This window comes from Grampus griseus (assembly GCF_964374135.1).
Source record: "Grampus griseus genome assembly, chromosome: X".
Classification (NCBI taxonomy): Eukaryota; Metazoa; Chordata; class Mammalia; order Artiodactyla; family Delphinidae; genus Grampus; species Grampus griseus.
The window spans coordinates 87759073-87780713 of record NC_138999.1 but is presented as its reverse complement, the minus strand read 5'-3'; the positions used below and the strand labels follow the sequence as shown (position 1 = coordinate 87780713).

Sequence of the window (21641 nt, the reverse complement as noted above, 5' to 3'; positions counted from 1 at the left end):
ACATCACTCCCAATTCTATGTGTTTAAAAAAAGGATTATAAGGTAATACTATAAACAACTGTATGACAACAAATAAGACCAGATAGATGAAATGGACAAATTCATATAAAGACACAAACTACCAAACTTGACAAATAGAAATAGAAAGAAAAGTAACATTACTGAAAGTGGCAGGGTATGGAACACCAGGACTTCATCCCCTGGTCCCCAAAAGCAGTTAATAAACTGGCAAAAAACTATCAGAATCAACTTTTGCAGAACTCTGGAATCTAGTCAAAAAATTACAACTGGGGGAAATTTGGTGCAGAAAGAAGCTCCTGCTTTGTGGCAAGAAATTTTAAACTGCCTGTCTACCATCACCCATGCCCCAAATTGGCAGTAGTTTGTGAATGGCAGCCCACTATCCTGGTTAAGATTTCTAGTGACAGGAGGAGGAATTTGGATCCTATTCTCATAGAAATGTGCTTGATCTTGGTCTGTCTGGTGGCGGCCTCAAGGACCAGCACAAAATTTCCCTTTGTCACAGAAGACTGAGAGCATTCCCAGGACTGGAGCTGGAATAGTAACTTCCTGGGTGGAATTTGCCAAAAGTATTTAAAGTCATAGGTATTGGCCACAGCAGCCTGGGGCAAGGAACAACATTTGGGGTAAGCAAGAGACAGACTGAGAAGCCTAGGTAGGAAGCGTTAGGGAAAAGAGATACATGGCGAAACAAGCACTTTTAAACACTCACATACACTGGGGAATCAAGAAGTTTATGTACATGCCCGAGATTGAACACATGATCAGAAAAGGCCACAGAAGACCCTAAGCATTCACCTTAGTTGGCCTTCAGGCTCTGCACAAGCAGAAAGTAAAGCATTTAAAAAGTGCTCCAGTGCAGAGCTCATCTGTAAAGACTGGGAAAGTAGTTTTTTTTTTTCTTTTGTTGGCTGTAGGCATTTAAAGTAACTCTGTCCAAACACCAGTTGACCACTAAGCTAATGAAACACAAACTTCAGTGGCCAAATATGACCGAAAATGCAGAATTTAAAAAAGTATTTTTTAAGAGTCTCTAAACAAGGAAACAATAACCCACAACAGAGAGCAACAAATCCTGTGAAGTGGGGGAATCTGACTTCTAGAGTTGACACTTGCTAATATTCAAAACACTCAGATTCCAACATGAAGTTTGAGGTATATAAAGAAATGAGAAAGTATGGTCCATTCACAGGAAATAAAAAAAATTATTAGAAACTGATTGAGAAAGTTCATGTATTGGACTAACTAGGCAAAGATTTTAGATGAATTGTCTTAAATATGCTCAAAGAGCTAGAGGAAAGCCTGGACAATGGACTAAAGGAAATGAGGAGAAGAATGCCTCAGAAGATATAGAATATCAGTAGAGAGATAGAATATAAAGAGAATGAAACTATGAAAAGAAACTAAACAGAACTTCTGGAACTTAAAAGTACAATAACTAAAATGAAAAGCTCAGTAGAGGGGTTCAACAGCATGTTTGAGCAGGGAAAAGAATGAATAAGCTAACTTGAGGACAGGTCAATTGAGGTCCTTCAGTCTGAGCAGCAGAAAGTGAAAAGAATGAACAAAAATGAACAAAACCTAAGAGACCCATGAGACACCATCAAGCATACTAATATATTCATGATGGGAATCCAAGAAGGAGAAGAGAGATAGAAAGGGGCGGAAAGAATTTTTGAACAAATAATGGATGAAAATTACTCAAATTAGAAGTTTGTGCATCCAAGAAGTTCATTAATTCCAATCAGGATAAACTTAAAGAGATCCAAACAAAGACACAGTATAGTCATATCATCAAAACCAAATATATGGCACTACACTGTAGCAACTATAATGTCAATTTTCTAGTTTTTGAGCTGGGTTGCGGTTTCACAAGTGTGAAAGAGGAAAGGGAAGAGAAGGGATGGAAGGAAAGGAAAGAGGGTCAGCAGGGGTCAATGATAAGAGTAAGCTGTGAACCAAGGATGTTGATGAATCTGTTCATCTGTGGTCCATAATTTTAAATGTTTTAATGCATCCTTTTTTCTTTTTTAACATTTTAGCTGTCTGACATTCTCTCTAGATGAGAACAGGTTAAACGTTGGAGTGCAAATATCCAGTGTGGAGTGAAGTGAACAGAGAAGGCGAGAAGGAAGTTGGTAAAATCAGTTTGGGGTTATGGATTTTGAGGTCCCGCAGGGATATTCAGGCGGTGGTGTCCAATAGACTGTTGGCAAAGAAGGTCTGAGACTCAAGGGAGGGAATAACCTGGATATGTAGATTTGGGAATCATCTGTGTTAAGAGGGAAATGAATAGAGATCAGCCAGGGAGAGAGAACACATGGACCGAGAAGAGCAGAGGCTCTGGACATAGCTGCTACTCAAGGTGGCAGCGCAGCTTCCTGGCGGGCACCACCACCAGCGCTCTGGAGTCAGGCGGAGCTGGTCTTGAAAGCGGGCTGTGGGGCTACATGTGGAGCGCTCTTGGAGAAGTCGGGTACCCTCCCTGTGATCAGCTGTCACAACTGGGGATAAAGGGCATCTCAGAGGGATGCTGAGCAAGGACCTGAGAGGCGCCCAGGTAAAGCACCTGCAGTCAGGAAGCCTCCCCCGACCTGCTCTGTTGGTAACTCCCTCTTTTCCACACATCCCGCCCAGGCCTTCCGCAGCTGTCCGGTCCCTGTGGGATGTAGGTGAGGGGGCGGGGCGGGGGGAAACCGGGCTCGGGTGACGCGGCGCTCACGTGACCGGCAGGGCGCTGACTTGGGCAGCAGCTCCCGCGCCCCCCCTCCCTCCGCCCCGAGGTCTGGTCCAGTCGCCCGCGCGGAACCAGCTCCCGGAGCTTCCCGGGTGGCGGGCGAGGGGCCAGCGGGCTTAGGCGAGCCAGAGGAGGCGCAGGCCCGGCCCGGGCGCTGCAGGTCAGTGTGAAGGTGGGCGCTGCTGGCGGCCCGGGTGGGGGTGGAAGCGGATGGGACTAGGATCCGGGAGCAGCGGGGAGAGGGGAAGGGGTCCCGAGATGGGTGAGGAGGGGCACGGGGCGTGGCGCGGGCAGGTGGGGAGGGAGGACCCTGCAACTGGCCCTGCCGCCTCTTCGACGCCCCTCCTCTGCGGCCTCCATCCATTTTCGAGCCTGAAATGAGGTCGCGGGGACGGGGAGAAGCAGTGCGACCTTGAAACGTGGACAAATTCTGGAAATAACCCCCCTCTCACACTCTGAGCCTATGAGGAAATATTGATCTCCGCGTAAAGGGGTGGGGGCGGGGCGGGTTGCCTGCCGGGGAGGGGCCCCAGCGACCCAAACAGTTTGTAAAGCATCCTAGTCTGGTCCTGAGGCCTGACAAAAAGATTTGGCGACTGAGGTGCGGGGTCAGGGGAGGTGGGGGAGGCAACGGTGGATGAGGAGGGCCCCTATTGCGTCCTCGGTGCTCCCATCCCCTTCTCCTGTCTGTCTGCAGGTCTGTGAGGCTGTTGTTCCCAGCATTCTGCTAGGCTACAAAAAGAGGAGAAACTTGTTCAGATCCCTGCAGGTCAGTGAAGGAGAGGGCACTGGACAAGCACCCAGAGGGGTGGGAAGTGTGCAGGGCACGGCCCGGGCAGAATTGGGGGCCCCACTGCCCACTTCCCAACACATTTACACACATTCTGCCATGCTGAGCAAGCGTAGGGAAAAATGGCAAGGTCTGTCTGGGAAATGGTTGGCTCACATGTGCACGAGGAATGGTGGGGTAAAGGGTGGGCAGAAGGCCGGGCCAGGTCAGGGGACCCCTGACAAGGGGCGAGAAGCGACTGCTACTATCCGGACCTGCATTCCATCCCCAAGCCCTCAGTCTCCCTTGTTTCCTCTTTGTCTTCTCTTCCCCCTGCCCCATCCCCAGGACAGGAAAAGGAAGGGACACTCAACATGGAAAAACTCTGCAGTGAAAATGAAGGAAAGCCTGAGAACCAAGGCAAGATGGAAAACAAAGGACAGCCACCGGATGCGAGAAAGCCGGGAGTAGCTTGTACTGTGGAAGACAAGGAAAAGTTAGAGAACAAGGGAAGGATAGATCTCAAGGGAAAGACAGAAGATGAGGAAGTACTAAAGGATAAAGAAAAGCCAGACAGTGAGGCAAAGCCAAAAGAAGGAAAGCCAGTGAGTGAGGGAAAACCAAAAGAAGGAAAACCAGAGAGTGAGGGAAAGCCAGTGAGCGAGGGAAAGCCAAAAGAAGAAAAGCCAGCCAGCGAACCAAGGGCTGCAGGAAAGCGCCCAGCTGGGGATGATGTACCCAGGAAGGCCAAAAGAAAAACCAACAAGGGGCTGGCTCAGTGTCTCAAGGAATACAAGGAGGCCATACACGATATGCATTTGAGCAATGAAGAGATGATAAGAGAATTTGACGAGATGGCCAGGGTGGAGGATGAGGTGAAGAAAACCAGACAGAAATTGGGGGGGTTTATGTGGATGCAAAAAAGTTTACAGGACCCCTTCCACCCGAGGGGCCCAAGGGAACTCAGGGGTGGCTGCAGGGCCCCACAAAGGGGCTTTGAAGACATTCCTTTTGTGTAATGCCCCTGGCAGGCGTTTACCAGGCCCTGTGCTTTAAAGTTTTGCAAATACTTTGCTTTAGGCGTCATTCTTGTTATCAACAACTTTTTGATCCAGCTAGAGCACTCTGTCAGTAGGGGATTTTTACCCATGTGCATTACAAAGGCGTTATGATTCTTGAAAAAAATAAAGCAGCTTATAATATCATCTACAGAATCGGTCCACTTTTGTAAAAGAACAGAAATTTATATGGTACATCTATGCACAGGAAAACAGAAAACTTTGTTCACTAAAAGGTTAACAGTGGTGGGCTTCCCTGGTGGCGCAGTGGTTGAGAGTCCACCTGCCGATGCAGGGGACACGGGTTTGTACCCCGGTCCAGGAAGATCCCACATGCCGCGGAGCGGCTGGGCCCGTGAGCCATGGCCGCTGAGCCTGTGCTCCACAACGGGAGAGGCCACAACAGTGAGAGGCCCGCGTACCGCAAAAAAAAAAAAAAAAAAAAAAAAAAAAGGTTAACAGTGGTTTTATGAGTTGTGAGATTGTGGGTGATTTATTTTCTTTGTTTTCTTTCTACTCATCTGTTTAAATTTTCCTAAGGAACACAGATTACTTTTCTTATAAAGAAATGCTAAAATATAAAAAAGGAAAGCAATACATAAAAAGCAATACAAAGAACTGTTTACTGAGTTTATGAAGGCAGTGGAGACACTGTAAATTCTTGTTGTCAGAACTTAAAATGTTATGTAAAACTCACATTACTTCTGGACTCGTATCTGGAGGAATCAACTTGGCAGCTATAACAGATCAATTGCTATAAAGAGCAGTCTTGTCATCTGTGAAATGGGAATAATTATTGCCTCACAGGATTGTGGAATGGATTAGATGAGGTACTGAGTATGTAAGCTGTGTTAGGCTGGCTTCTACCTTTTCCCCTATACTAGCAGGACCAGGACCTCATCAGACACTTGGAAGAGGGTTGATGTACATCTCACCTATGCCCAGAAATAAGTTCCAGAAAGCCAAAAGGTGGGTACAACCCTCCCCTGGGTATTGCCATGTTTGCTGGGCACTGTGCCACTTCTCATGAGTCCTCCATCTTCTTAAGGTCCTCACTGCTGCTGCTGGACTGATGTCCTCAAGATGACAAAGCTCAGTTGATTTCTCTGGAGTCCCCAGTGAGCCCTAAACCTGCCCCACACCATGACACTGATCGAAGTGAGGATAAAGTCCTTTTCTTCACTTTAGAGTTATACTTATCCAAGTGGTAATACCTCAGTGCTCCTTTGGTCACTAAAGGATTTCAGATTTTACATACAGCCATCTTTTCATCAGATTCAGATATGGGAAGCTGGGATAAAATTTGAGTGGTGCACACTGTGCTTTTCTCACCTGTCAGTACCTTCTCTGCTCCATTCCTTTTTCCTTAGAGGAAATTATCTCCTAGGAGACTCCTACCGGGTCCTGCATTACAAGGTTAGCACACCTACCCATACTTGTGATTTTTAGAGCATTGCTACTCAAATAGTTGTCCATGGACCAGCTGCATCAGCATCATCTAAGAGAAATGCAGGATCTCAGGTCCCCATCCTAGACCTACTGATTCAGAATCTTCATTTAAACAAGATCTTCAGGTGATTCCTGTGCACTTTAAGGTTTGCAAAGCACTGGTTTATAAGGAGACTCTCCTTAGCCTCCCACTCCCACCATCATGTGAAATATGTGCCTAAAAGGATAAATACATGTGCTACATAAGATACATCCTGCAGATTATTAAGTAGGCCTGTGTTTGTTGAACTGCAGTTCCACATCCCCAAGAGTAGTAGAACCTGAAACAAATTCAATGAGTCAATACCTGAAATTGTTTAATGAAGTAGGGTAGAATAGCACTGGTTAGAGCTAAACAGTAAATATCAGATTGTATCCCAGGTAGGTAGGGTGAGTATTGTTTTGTGAAATTTGTATTTCACTTATATATGTATGTATGTTTGTATACCTTGAGTTGTGATGAAAAATAAATTTCTGATTGTAGGCTAAACTTTTTAAAAATTGAGAAACACTGCTTTGGACTCTGCTTCTCAAAGCACAATTTGTCCTTTTTATCCTGGTACCTCTAATGCCTAGCACAGTGCCTGTCAAGTAATAGGTTCTTAATAAAATTTTAAATGATGATAGCTGAGTTAGGCATTCTTGCCTCAGATCATTCCAGGTCTAGATAAATAACTGTGGACTCTATTTCTCTAGCAGGGTTTACTTGCAGTTCCAAATGAAACGCCATGTAGAAGGGTTTGTACCACAAATTTAACCCTATCTCATTTCATTAATGCATGCATGTTTTTAAAGTGTGCAAATTTGCCACAATAAAATCACCAGAGGACTTTGTTGAAAATGTGAACTCCTTACCCCCACTTCGGATCCACTGAGTCGAATCTCCTTTTTTTTTTTCGGTACATGGGCCTCTCACTGTTGTGGCCTCTCCCGTTGCGGAGCACAGGCTCTGGACGCGCAGGCTCCGGATGCGCAGGCTCTGCGGCCATGGCTCACGGGACCAGCCGCTCCGTGGCATGTGGGATCCTCCCAGACCGGGGCACGAATCCATGTCCCCTGCATCGGCAGGCGGACTCTCAACCACTGCGCCACCAGGGAAGCCCTGGGATCTCCATTTTTAACAAGCTTCCTAGGTGATTCTGATTCACACTAAAGGCTAATGTCCACTGACTTATATATTCATTATGATTGCAGTTGTATTAAGTGTAAACCATAAGGTGAGCAGAAGAGTTGCAATGTTTATTTGGTGGGTGTGGGGGAGACCTGAAGGCCTTTGTAAGGTACAAAAGTTTGGGAGTAAGAATCCATAAAGGCAAGGATTAATATATCTACTGAAGAGAACCTGAAACTGTTTTTAGAGCAAATCATGACTACAAACAAAGGCAAATGGAACGCATCTCATAGGATGGTGTATTTCCTTCTTTAGATGCCATAACTATGACAGCTAAACAGTTCCATTGCTAAAGAAGACTCATGGGACCTCAAATGTCAAAGCTTGCAAATCTGTAGTTTAGCACAGGGGGGAATAAAAGGATGCAATGTAGCAACAGCATTGAGGATGTGCCTCACAGCCAAGAGCTGTCTCATACCCAGGGGTCTAAAGTGGCCAGATGCAAGCTCCAATTGCCTTCCCTCTCTATAAGAGCCCTGGAAATATGCACTTCTTTTGGAATAGGAACCACTGATGTGTTCACAGAGTACCTTAGAACCAGAGAGCACAAAATGGAGTCTCAGCCCAGGATTCTCTTGCAGTGATGGTTACGTAGGCATATTCTTGCTATGTTGTAGCTCTTCAACAGCAGAGCGCTTGGTGGGGGGGGGGGGGGATGTTCACCAAGACCAGATGCAAACGATCAACCTTTTTGTTACCAATAAGCAAAGCTGACAAGCTGGTAAAAACCATCCAAACTCCTAGGGCCAATGGTTCTAAAACAACACTCTTAGTATGTTTCATGCCTTTACCATGAGTCAGCAACTTACAGGTGCATTTCTTATTTTAGTAGACCAGCTTGGGCAAATCCCAGTCTTGCTGGAATTAACCCTCTAAAAACAATATGCCTTTTACCCTCCTCCTCACAGTGTAATAACAGCTGAATAGGGGTACCCTTTCTCACTGCAGGCACAACTCCCAGTGAGTACTGCTAACATGGCCCTCGCTTATTTGCTAGAAATCTCTCCATCTTCCCATTGGGGTTCAGTCTCCACCCTCCTCCACCCTGCTCTACATCCCAGGGAATCTGACCTGTATTGATTACATCAAAGGGCTCCCTTGTCCTTTGGGAGTAAGTGGTGGACAATGTGGTCAGGAACTTTACTTCCCAGCTTGTTCCCTGTAGTGTCACCAGATGCTGACAGTCTCTTCTCTAAAGTTTCCTGGGGGGTTGCCCTCTCCAAATAGGCTCTGTATCTCAAGCTTTCAGTAACCCCTCTTTCCCTTTGTCCCTCAGGCCTAGATAATCCTACCTTTACTAGCCATGGAGTATTGCACTACCCCTGTGGTTCTCCAGTACCCTTCCCACATCTTTGTATACTGTACTTTTTAAAAAAGTCTCAAATTTTCTAATGCAGATGGGCTCCCTCTTTCCTGTCATGCACTTCTCAGATACAGTAATAGATACTAGAAGTTACCCCAGAAATTGGATTACTAATTTGAGGAGGGAAAAATAACCTCTTTGCACTGGGGGTTGGGAGAGTAGGGGGCAGGTGTTAGGAGAGGTTCATTGGTACATGGCATGTAGTAGTATCACACTTACTCAGCACCACAGGTGGCATAGAATGAAGTACAGGTGGAATCCAAAGTTTGGGGAATCAAGCTGCTGTGTCATTTAAGCACTGTGTCAAAAATCATTATCCAGGCTTCCCTGGTGGCGCAGTGGTTGAGAGTCCGCCTGCTGATGCAGGGGACACGGGTTCGTGCCCTGGTCTGGGAAGATCCCACATGCCGCGGAGCGGCTGGTCCCGTGAGCTATGGCTGCTGAGCCTGCGCGTCCGGAGCCTGTGCTCTGCAACGGGAGAGGCCACAGCAGTGAGAGGCTCGCGTACCGCAAAAAAAAAAAAAAAAAAAATCATTATCCAAAAGGTTGTGGAGTTTTCCATGTTCATCTGATGGTCCTAAAGAATATGCATAGGAAAAAGGAAATTGAAAGCCATATAATACAACAGAAAACACATGTAGAGCGCCAGAAAGCCTGCATGGCATGTTTGAAGAAGTTCCTCATCTTAGGGATGGAAAAAAGGCTGAGGACCAAGCTCAGGTCCTCATACTGGCACTGAGTTCCACTGCCAATTAAATGCCCTACCTACTATGGATTTTACAATAAGGTAAAAACACTAGTAGGGAAAGAGTGGAGCCCTGATATATGGGATAGGATATTTGTGCAGACATGCTCCAAGGCATTAAAAATCATTGGTGAGACGGTCACGGACATCCTTGAAGATTTCTGTGGGCCTGTGTTCTGTAGGCTGGAGATTATGGTGGAGAATGCTGTGGTGGAATTGGGCTACTTGATCTTAGTGTGAATGAAGGGAATCTCAGAGTGCTAGAGGTCAGGTGACAGTGCTTAATCATATGTGACAAGGTGAGTGCAACTACTACAATGAGCCACAGTGATAAAATGGTAATTAGAGGATGTTTGACCCACAGGGATCTGTGGTGATGGCTAATCACAGCATTCTTAAAAATGAAATAATTGGGCAGCCTATAGGATGCTGCCTGACATATTGAGGCAGAAAAAAATTCTAGGTCTGCTGTTTCCTAATTCGAGTTGCTGTAGTGGGGTTTTTCAACTTCTCATCCAACTGAGGGGAAGGCAGATTACCTCTAAGGTAGGACCCGGCAGCCACTGGTGTATGCTATGAATCTTACATGAAATCTTTTCCAATGGAACCTGCAGACACTTTACAGGGTGACTGTGCCCTAGGGACATAGAAATACCAAGACCTCCTGGGAGTTACTAGCTAAAGGCTCTGAACTGGTGCTAATCTCTAGACTGAGGGAGAGAGAGAGGCAAAAGGATAGACAATACAGAAAAGATTGTGACAGTCTAATGGGATATGGTGGGGAAAAAAATCTAATGTATATACAACTGACCCTTGAAAAACATGGGTTTGAACTGCTTGGTCCACTTATATGCAGACTTTTTTTCAAGAAATATACAAAAATATGTGTGTAGAACATTGTGTGCAATATTTATATTGAAGTGGATAGCCTATTCTTACATAGGCATAAGGTGACTGATATAAAGTTAATAATGTGTTAGTTTTCTTACTGTTTTATAACTCTGCTTTCAAAGAATTACATTACCATACAATATACTTCTTTCTGTCTCACAATTGGAGATACTGTGTATCAGCCTATCATCATCACAGACAGGTGTTTTTCTTTAATGTAATAATGTTTCAGTGCTGTATTATGAATATGACTGTAATACTATATGCCATAAGAATTTTATAATGGTTCATTCATTAATGCCTAGGCTACGCTACCATGAAGCAATGGTATTGATTACACTATGCTACTATAAAGCAATTATATTACTGCTTCTTTTTTATCAATGCATGAATCCTTATACCTGTAAATAAATATGAAGTTCTTTTTCACATGATCTTTTCATTTTTGAAGTCTAGTGTTAGTAATACATATAACAGCTACAGTGTTTTGCATCACATAAGACATTATTGACGTAGGCATTGACAGGCTATGTAAACAAACAATGTGAACTTACAGTATTGATAAATACAATACAGTACTGTACATGTATTTTCTCTTCCTTATGATTTTCTTAATAACATTTTCTTTTCTCTAGCTTACTTTGTTGTAACAGTATATAACACATATAACACACAAAATATGTGTTAATCAACTCTTTATGTTATCAGTAAGGCTTCCATTCAACAGTAGACTATCAGTAGTTAAGTTTTGAGGGAGTCAAAAGATGTACATGGATTTTCAACTGTGTAGGGGGTCAGCACCAATAAACCCTGCATTGTTCAAGGGTCAAATGTATAATCAAAGTCTCAGAAGAAGAGGGGATGAAATACTATGAAGAAATAATGGAAGATTGACTTCTGGCATGGCAACACGAGGAGCCCCACTGACCTGATCCTCAGTGAAAGTAGTAAAAATCATATTTTAAATAAAACGAAATCAGCCATTAACGGCCTTTGGAAATGGTCCTAAGGACAAACAGCACACGAAGAAATATCTGCTCAAGAAAATCTACACAAATTCAGTAAGAAAGCTAAAAGCCTCTAATATTTGAACCAAGACTGCTTCCTCCCCACTTTCCAAGTTCAGTGAGCTGGATACTCCATTCCAGACTGCCGTAGCCAAAACACAGGGCTCCCTCTCCCCCACATCCCAGCTGTGTGAGACACTGTCAGGTAATAAATGTCTTATTTTAAGCCACTAAATTTAAAGTAATTTGTTACATAGTAATAGAAAACTAATACAGATATTGGCACTGAAAGTACCAAATACCTAAAAATGTGTAAGTGGCTTGGAAACTGGGCAGTGGGTGGAGGCTGGAAGAACTTCGAGGAACATTATTGCTTTGAACCACCTGTAAGTAAAAATATACACCTCATAGACCCTGCTAGCACAGGTCCAGAAGGATGTGAGGAGCATGTTATTGGAAACTGGAGGCATGAGATCCTCATATGCAGTAGCAGAATGATTAGTGAAATTATCTCCAACAGTTCACTGGAAAGCAGCACTTGTAAATGATAAACTTGAACATTTAGCTGAAGGGATTTCCAAGCAAATTGCTGAGGTATGGCCTGGTTTCTTCTTACTATTTATATCAAAAAGTGGCAGGAGAGAGACAAATTGAGGGAATATCTGTTAAACAAAAAGAAAATAGGACTTGATGATTTGGGAAACTCCCATTCTATTCAAATGGCAAAATACACTAAAATTAAGAGATACCTTCTGAAAGAATGACATAGAGAAAAAGTTGAGTGTGTAACTAGTATAACCTTTTGCTGAAACCTCCAAAAGTTAAAAAAGTCAGAGTACTCAGTCACACAAAGCTTATTTTTCAGCAAAACCTGACAGCCTCTAGGAAGCTTAAGGGGTCTAGAGGTCAAAGAAGTCAATAATTTGAAGTATGAGAATGATTTAATGTACCACTACTGGCTTGGTGTTGGAGTCACCATGTGGCAAGGAATATGCACATCCTTTAGGATCCTAATGCATGCACACTCAGCCACCTCAGCTGGAGCCAAAGATAGAGAAAAATCATCTCAGAGATAATTGTGTGTGTAGATTTTGTCCAGTGGAGTAAAACCCAGTGCAATTTATTCAAGAATAGCAAGGTTCTTAAGAAAATTATATCAATGGAAATATTGTCAGCTTGGAATGAAAGAGACAGAAGAGCACAAATGAAAGCAGAATATCTGAACCCCCAAATATTTCTGTTGGGAAGCAGCCTGATAAAGCTACTTAACTGGGAACACATGCTACCTTTAATTAAAAAGGAAGGATGAATCAGAGGACAGAACCAAGAGCTCAGAATAAAGAGCTAAGAGTCAAGAGTCTGGAGCCATAAGCACAGAGGGTGAAGCTAAGAGCCACAGAGGACTATTCTCAGGTCTTGAAATCTAACAATGGAAGTCCAGCACTTTTGGGATAGTGACTCCTTTTTATCTTCCGTTTTCCCCATTTTCATTTATAACTGTTATCCTGTGCCTCTCCCATCATTATATGTTGGGAGTTTTGTGGGCAGAAAATTTGTGTCTTTAGTTTCATAGGTCCACAGAGGAGATGAATATCTTTAGGAACTGCACTTAATGAATTATGCCCAAGATTCTCATCCACATCTGGTTTAGATAATTTAGATGATGAGATTTTGACTTCTGAGCTAACACTGTAATGGGATGAGATTCTTGGGAACCTTGGGAGAAGGTGAATGTATTTTGCATTTGGGAAGGACATGAATCTTTGGGGATCAGAAGGCAGACTGTGGTAAGCATAATTTTAAGATCTCCTACCAAATTACCAGCCGATGGTGTATATATACCTTCTTCAAGTTATTCAGTCAAACACTAATCCATATATTTCTGTGAAGTCATCTTGTAGATGTAATTAGGGTCTCAAATCAGTTGGCCTTAACATAGGAAGATTACCTAGGTGGGCCTTACCTAATCATATCATCCGTTTAAATAAGGGGTCTAGAGTTAGAGACAGAAAAGTCAGAGATAAGAAGCATGAGAAAGAGTCAATGTGCTATTGCTGGCTTGAGAATAGAGTGAGTCTCATGGTAAAGAATGCAAGTAGCCTCTACAAACTGAAAACAGCCTGACCACCAGCAAAAAAGTGTACGACCACAATCCTACAGCTGCAAGGAACTGAATTCTGAAAACAACATAAATGAACTTGGAAGCAGATTTTTTCCCCAGAGTTACTAGAAGAGAACTTGGTTTGGCTGACATCTTGATGTTAACCTTGTGACACCCTGAGCAGAGAAAACACAACCATGGTGTGCCAGACTTCTGACCTACAGATGTGTGAGCTAATAAATGAGTGATCTGTTAAGCAGCTAAGTGTGTGGTAATTTGTTGTGCAAGAGTAAATGATTATATCTTGAGACAAATATCTGTACCATCTGTGCCCTTTATGAGTGGCCATCTACAAACCTATTCCTCAGACTTCCTCATCATTAATTTTCCAATTTAATTCTCTCCAAGTCCCTGACCAATCTTTTAATCATTGCACATGAACCAGAGTAGATCCATACCTACCGCCACGATGTCTTCACACAAAAATTCTACCCGCTGGTATCATTTCTCTTTCCCACTATTTTCTGAGTCATTCCTGAGTGGGGCTATAGTGCAGCAGACATCCATTTCCACCTACTGTCAACACACCAAGAAGATACATCCATGAACTGGACCACTGTTGTATCCTTCTTTTTCTAACTGGTCTTGAGGAACTCCCCATGAGACAATATATGTTTTGAGAGAGAGAGAATGAAATAACAGGAGTAGGTCTGTAATTTACTTGTGCCTTCTTTACTTACTCAGGCCCAGTCTTTTAAATCCATTTGCAATTAATGGTAGAAAGCTGGTGCTCACACCAAACTTTATTATTCAAAAGAGTATATAGAAACAAGTTCATAGTGGATGTCTCATTTGCGCAGAAAATTAAAACCTCATGATCAGATGTTAAGTCTTTACCAAGGACTGGTAGCAAGCTACAAGCAGTTTTCAAATGGAGACTAGTTGCCAACAGAAGAGGGCATGTTGTTTTCTCTAAAACACTCGGGTGTGTATTGTAATTTTACTACTGGGGCTTTCTAAGGCTTCATAGACTCTGTCTAGCAGGAATACAATACAATCGGGTCTGCAGAGTCATGAAGCTGAAGTGTCAGAGAAACTTGCCCTACAGCCTGGACCTACTGTAGATCTTTTTCTTGCTCTGGGCACCACTCAGAACTGGGAATCATAGGGAGTTCAAGCACAAAACCAACATGATATATGTTGTCTCTAAAACCCAAGTCCTTGATTCCCTCAGGCTAAGTGGAGAAAGACCATCTGCTGGTAGCTCAGCTGCTATCCCTCCAGGGAAGCCCCTCACCCCTGGCCTCCCACCCTGGCAGGCATGCTTCTGTTCTTTTGTGAGGCTATGCTCCTGTGGCAACACAGAGCCCTTCACTGGGCCCTTTTACAGCACAGATTCCACAGCTGTTTAGTTTCACTTTGCAGAACCTGTCTTCTGGGCTTAAGAAATTCCACTTTCTCCAGCCCAGGAGCTCTCCTTGGTGCTGCTGAGTGTATATTTCTTTTACTAATGACAGCTCTAGCTGTGAATTGCAGTAGTTCCTATCCAGGCCGTGAAGCCCATGGCTTGCGGATCATTTTGGAATTGTAAGTAACCCCTGTTCGACAACTGAAGTTATTTTTCCAAGGTTATTTGTGTAGACAGAGGCTAAACTTGGAGAAAAATTTGAGTTCCTAAATTAGTCATTATTATTTACACTTTTAATAAGTACCTACTATTTGTCAGGTACTGTGCTGGGCACTAGGGATACAAGTATGAAATGGACTGGATATTCTTTGCAATGCAAAGAGTCCAGTGCCAAGTTTCTCAATTTTTTGAAAACCACAGCCCACAGTCAGAAATATACTTTTCATCACAACTCATGGTGCACATACATACATACATAAGTGAAATATAAATTTCACAAAACAATATTCACCCTATCTTCAATTTGATATTTTATATTTGACTCTAATCAACTTTATTCTAGTTCATTAAAAAATTACAAGTCCTGACCCAGTGAATTAATTTCAAGACCTACTAATGCATGGGGGGAGGGGTAACTGCAGATTGACAAACATGGGTCTGTTTAATAATCTATGATGTGTATCTTATATGGGGCATATACTTATCCTTTCAGGCACATCCTTCATGTGAAGGTGGGAGTGGAAAGCCTAAAAAGAGTCTCCCTCTAAGCCAGTGCTTCTCAAACTTCAATGTGCATAGGAATCATCTGGGGATCTTGTTAAAATGAAGATTCCAACTCAGTAGGTCTGAGTAGGGCCTGGGACTCTGCATTTCTAATTAGCTCACAGGTTATGCTGATGCAGCTGGTGTATGCACCACATATTCACTGATAAGGATCTAAAAATCAAATATGTTGATGGGTCTGCTGAACTGCTAACGCAGGGCCTGACAAGAGTTTCCTGGGAGAGAATTCAACCTAGGAAGGAGAAACTGCAGGTGAGATATTAACCTGTGAGAATAGCAGTTTCTACCATGCAGATATTTCCCCCCGGTCTAACCTGTAACATCTGAATTTGGTAAGAAGGATGCTTATGTATGCAAAAACACGCAAACCAACAAAATATACATAAATGATCATTTTGCTTAAAAAGAGTCTGAAAGGTACTAGTCTCAAGTAGCACTAGGGGGATACTCACAGGTAACAGGGTAACTGTAACTCTAAAGTGAAGAGAGGGCTTTATCCACACTTCTATAGAGGTCAAGGGTAGGTGGTCAGTGACTCCAGAGAAATTGATATGGCTTTGGCACCTTACACCCTCCAGCTCATTACACAGTATCAGTAATGAGTACAGGACCCAGGAGAAGAAGCACAGTGCCCAGCAGACATGGCAGTATCCCGGAGAGAGTGGCACCTATCTCTCAGCTGCCTGAACTTGTTCCTGGGCACAAGTGAGACCTCGCTCAGTTCTCCTCTAAGAGTCTGATTCCATCCACATACCTGCTAGTGCATGAGAGTGGTATGGGAGCCATTCCTTCCCCAGGTATCTGGTGGGGGCTAGGTCACAACACATCTCATATACTCAGTACCTCATTTGGTCCACTTGGTAGTCCCATGAGGCAAATATTATCCCCATTTTACAGATGACAACACTGACCCTTACAACAGTGTGTCTGTTATAACTGCCAAGTTGATTCCTCTAGCTCTGGGTACCAGAGTTAATATGAGTTTTACCTATTATTGTACATTCTAACAACAGGAATATTGTGTCTTCATTGCTCTCAAAAACTCACTGAACAGTCCAATCACTTATCATGTATTGTTTTCTGGTCTTAGTTTTTTTTTTTTTCAGTAAATTTCTTTCTTTCTTTCTTTATTTTTGGCTCCGTTGGGTCTTCGTTGCTGCACGCAGGCTTTCTCTAGTTGCAGCGAACAGGGGTAACTCTTCTTTGCAGCATGCGGGCTTCTCATTGCAGTGGCTTCTCTTGTTGTGGAGCACGGGCTCTAGGCATGCAGGCTTCAGTAGTTGTGGCTCACAGGTTCTAGAGCACAGGCTCAGTAGTTGTGGCGCATGGGCTTTGTTGCTCCACGGCATGTGGGATCTTCCCAGACCAGGGATCAAACCTGTGTCCCCTGCATTGGCAGGTGGATTCTTAACTACTGTGCCACCAGGGAAGTCCCTTAGTTGTTTTTTAATGACTAACATAATGCATATCATTTAGGAAAAAGCAGAGATGAGTGAGCAAAGAAAAGAAAGATAAAGAATCACACATGGTTGGAGCCATAGGACGGTAAAGGACTCAGAGAAAGGACAGCAGTGCCCATTGACATGGTTCCAACTAGGAGAAGACATGGGGATGGGCACATCTGCAGAGGAATGGCGTGGAGGTACCATCAGGTGACTGGACTTATTTTTGAGTGCAGGTGAGACGTATTTTTGGCTACCAAAGCAAGAAAAAAGCAGCACTTAATTTTTAGATTTTTCTGTGCACAGATGCATTACACAAACATTTATACTTTTTCAAAAATGGTTTGATACTATATATTCGAATCTGAAAACTGTTTTTTCTTTATTGTTGTTTTACAGTGTACCATGAACATCTCTTCCATGCACATGGGTGAAAATCCCCTACTGAAACACAGAGAGCACTGTAGTTGGATCAAAAGGCTGCTGGTAATGAGAGTGACACCTAAAGCAAAGAATCAGCTTAAGATTAAAGCACATAGCATGGCAAATGCCTGCCAGGGAAAGCAGGGTCAGCAATATTCTCATTAGAGGAGTCAGAATTGAAGGCCAAAGGCATTAAAGATATGGGATACCATGTAAGCGCCTCTGGCCCCTACCTCCGCCCCTCATTCCCCTGACACCCCGTTGGCCCCTTGGGGTGAATGGATCCTGTACATCTCTTTGCATCCAATGAAAACCACCCATTTTCTGTCTTTTCCTTAGCTCTTCCTGAGCCCTTGACATATCTGCACATTCTGTCATCATCTCCTCACTGCCCAGATGCCTTTCCTGTAAGTTGTTCTGATAGTCCTTGGGGGAATCGTCCGTCCCCCTGTCCGTTTTTCTTTTTGCTTTCCGGGGCACGTAGTCTTCATCGGTGTGCTTTTCGGCAGCCCGCGGCTGACTCTCTGGCTTTGCCTGGGATTCCACCTTGCCCTCACCGTGTGGCTTTCCCTCAGCTTCGGACTTGTCCTGCTTTTCTCTCTTCCTCTCATCTTCTGGTTGTCCCTGGTCTTCTGGCCGTCCCTCATTCTGGAGCTCTCCCTCGTGTTCTGACTTCCCCTCCACTTCTGGCTTTTCTTCCTCATCTGACTTTCCTTGATTTTCAGGCTTTACTTCATTTTCTGGCTTTCCTTCGCTTTCCAGCTTTCCTTCATTTTCATTGCAGAGTTTTTCCATGTTGAGATGTCCCCTCGTTTTCCTGTCCTGGGGGATGGGATGCGGTGGGGTGGGGGGAGAGAGACAAGAGGAAACAAGGGAGACTGAGGCCTTGGGGGTGGAATGCAGGTCCGGATAGTACTGGCATCTCACCCTTGTCAGCGTTCCCCGGACCTGGCCCAGCCTAGTGTGCCTTCTGGCCACCCTTTACCCCACCATTCCGCCTGCACTGAGAGCCAACCATTTCCCTGGCAGGCCCTGCCACCTTGTACCATCCTTCAGCGTGGCAGAAAGTGTGTATATTATATATGGGGGGGATGGGCAGTGGGGCCCTCAAATTCTGCCCAAGCTGTGCCCTCTGCACCCGGCCCCCAGCTCTGTGCCTGTCCAGTGCCTCTCCCTCCTTCCGCTGACCTGCAGGGATTCTGGAAAGGTTCCTCCTCCTTTTCTAGCCTTGCAGAGTGCTGGGAACAGACATGCAGACCTGTAGACAGACAGGAGACAGAGAGGGGCTGCACGGTCAGCAGATTGAGGTCCCTTTCCTGAATCATGGCCCTCCTCATCCAACGGTTCCCCCCAACCTCCCCTGACCCCGCACCTCAGTCGCCAAATCTTTTTGTCAGGCCTCAGGACCAGACCAGGATGCTTTACAAACTGTTCGGGTCGCTGGGACCCCTCCCGGGCAGGCAACCCGCCCCGCCCCCACTCCTTTACGCGGAGATCAATATTTCCTCATAGGCTCAGAGTGTGAGAGGGGGGTTATTTCCAGAATTTGTCTACCTTTCACTGTCGCACTGCGGGGGCGCACTCCCCCCCCCATTACAGGCTCCAAAATGGATGTAGGGCGCAGAGGAGGGGCGTCGAAGAGGCGGCAGGGCCAGTTGCAGGGTCCTCCCTCCCTACCTGTCCACGCCACGCCCCGTGCCCATCCTCACCCATCTCGGGACCCCTTCCCCTCTCCCCGCTGCTACCAGATCCTAGTCCCATCCGCTTCCACCCCCACCCGGGCCGCCAGCAGCGCCCACCTTCACACTGACCTGCAGCGCCCGGGCCGGGCCTGCGCCTCCTCTGGCTCGCCTAAGCCTGCTCTCCCCTCGCCCGCCACCCAGACAGCTCCGGGAGCTGGTTCCGCGCGGGCAACGCGAGCGACGGCGCCGGGACCAGATTGCAGGGTGCCCGGCCAGTCACGTGAGCGCCACGTCACCGGAGCTCGGTCTCCCCCCCATCCCAGAGGGACCGGACAGCTGAGGACTGTGTGGGAGCGGGGCGGTTGGAGAAGGAGGAGTTACCGACAGGGCAGGTGGGGAGAGGCTTCCTGACTGCAGGTGCTTTACCTGGCGCCTCTCAGGTCCTCGCTCAGCATCCCTCTGAGATGCCCTTTATCCCCAGTTGTGACAGCTGATCACAGGGAGGGTAACCGACTTCTCCAAGAGCGCTCCACACGTAGCCCCACAGCCCGGGGCTCCGCCTGACCAGCTCCGCCTGACTCCAGAGCGCTGGTGGTGGTGCCCGCCAGGAAGCTGCGCTGCCATCTTGAGTAGCAGCTATGTCCAGAGCCTCTGCTCTTCTCGGTCCATGTGTTCTCTCTCCCTGGCTGATCTCTGTTCATTTCCCTCTTAACACAGATGATTCCCAAATCTACATATCCAGGTTATTCCCTCCCCTGAGTCTCAGACCTTCTTTGCCAACAGTCTATTGGACACCACCGCCTGAATATCCCTGCGGGACCTCAAAATCCATAACCCCAAACTGATTTTACCAACTTCCTTCTCGCCTTCTCTGTTCACTTCACTCCACACTGGATATTTGCACTCCAACGTTTAACCTATTCTCATCTAGAGAGAATATCATACTGCTAAAAAGTTAAAAAAGAAAAAAAGGATGCATTAAAACATTTAAAAATATGGACCACAGGTGCACAGATGCATCGTGTAACCCATGTTTGTCCCTCTTCCTTCTCTTCCATTCCCTTTCTTTTTTTTTTCCTCTTTCACATTTGTGAAACCACCACCCAACCCAAGACTAGAAAACTGCCAATAATGTAGCTTCTACAGTGTTGTCACAGACACACACAAACACACACAGGGTATACGTGTGTCTGAGTGTTCATATGTGTAACTATGGGACACCACTGTTTCTATTTTGATTTGCAAAATACCACATCTTGTCTACACAATTATTAATTACATGTGTGACACAACCAATTCTGATTATATTTCTGATGCATGTGTTTCTTAATTTAGTAAAGCATCTATCTTCCTACAACATTTTGTTCCACCAAAATGTGTATTCTCATTAACACATTAACACCACATAACAAGTAATTTTATCCTCAAAGTTGAATTTATTAACTGAATTCACAATGCCATTAGTAACAAGGCTACATGTTTCCCTTTCATCAGTAATACAAAAAATGTATTATTATTCCATTAATTTGATGAAAGTAATATCAAATCACTGTTGCTAGTAACTGATTTTCTTTGTAATCATCTGATGATGCTGATTTTAAACTATCATCAATAATTCTTTCCTAAGTTCTTTTGCTAACAGAGCCAACATATTAGGAGCTATCGCTCCTACCTTTGAACATGCACACAAAAACTTGGGATTCAAAATTTGAATAATTAAATTAGAAGAAAAATAATTTCTTCTAAATTAGAAGTTCTGTTCATAGAATGAGAAGTCAACACAACTTCTGCACCTGTATGTACTAAATTGACATATTCTTTTTAAAATAGCTACTACCTTCTGAAGTAGATGCAAATGTTTCTTTAGCAGGTTTGTAGATTTGGGTTTTCTTGAGGTCAATAGTATCACTACAGTCCCCTTGGTGCATAGTAAATGTCAGCAAACATTTTGTGGGAGTTAAATGTTTATCACCAAAGAAAACAGAATTCATTACTTAATTTTTCATTCAATCTTGTTCAAAGATTGAAGAAACATTTCCAACAATAAAGTAAATATAGATGTAGATTTACACTGCATAATAAATCACAAAACCACTGTACCAAGGATGTTCAAGCTACATGGCAGCACAGCTCAGCTTTTACTTCCCTCACATATTTCTCATACATTTTCATGCATTTTAAACGTCCTTGGCATGGTCATGGCCCAACTAGCTAATCACATATAACCAGCAGAGGTAGCAGCATCAAATGCTTTTGTCACTACCACTCAAGACAAAAAGGGGCTCACTCTCTAGCCGCTCCTGTGTGAGTTTACTTCATTTTAACAGTGAATACCCTGCATGTTGTCCTTGAAAGGGATGTGTTAATTATGTTGAATTAGAAAAGAGACTTTGCAAATGTGATTAAGTTAAGAATTTTGAGACAAGAAGAATATCCCGGATTATCCAGATAGGCCTTAAATACGATTACAAATGTCCTTATAAGAGGGAGATAGAGGGAGATTTTACTACAGAAGAAGGCAATGTGACAACTGAAGTAAGGTGCTAAATTGC

General features: G+C 44.4%; 2 protein-coding genes across 2 annotated transcripts; one reads left to right on the top strand and one right to left on the bottom strand.

Moving 5' to 3' along the window:
* The first annotated feature begins 2804 nt into the window (after positions 1-2804).
* TCEAL2 (transcription elongation factor A like 2) lies at positions 2805-4717 on the top strand. The gene is made up of 3 exons (XM_082681601.1): positions 2805-2918; positions 3456-3527; positions 3876-4717. Exon 3 carries the CDS (start codon positions 3902-3904, stop codon positions 4544-4546), a length of 645 nt encoding a protein of 214 aa, XP_082537727.1. The 5' UTR covers positions 2805-2918; positions 3456-3527; positions 3876-3901; the 3' UTR covers positions 4547-4717.
* Positions 4718-17599: 12882 nt separating this feature from the next.
* Positions 17600-19544, bottom strand: TCEAL6 (transcription elongation factor A like 6; the record flags this gene model as incomplete). Its single annotated transcript, XM_082681600.1, has 3 exons — positions 17600-18229; positions 18596-18665; positions 19516-19544. 3 exons carry the CDS (start codon positions 19542-19544, stop codon positions 17600-17602), a joined length of 729 nt encoding a protein of 242 aa, XP_082537726.1.
* Positions 19545-21641: the final 2097 nt, after the last annotated feature.

Excerpts from the sequence above, each read along its gene's own strand:
- TCEAL2 (XM_082681601.1), top strand. The coding sequence starts at position 3,902 with ATGGAAAAACTCTGCAGTGAAAATGAAGGAAAGCCTGAGAACCAAGGC.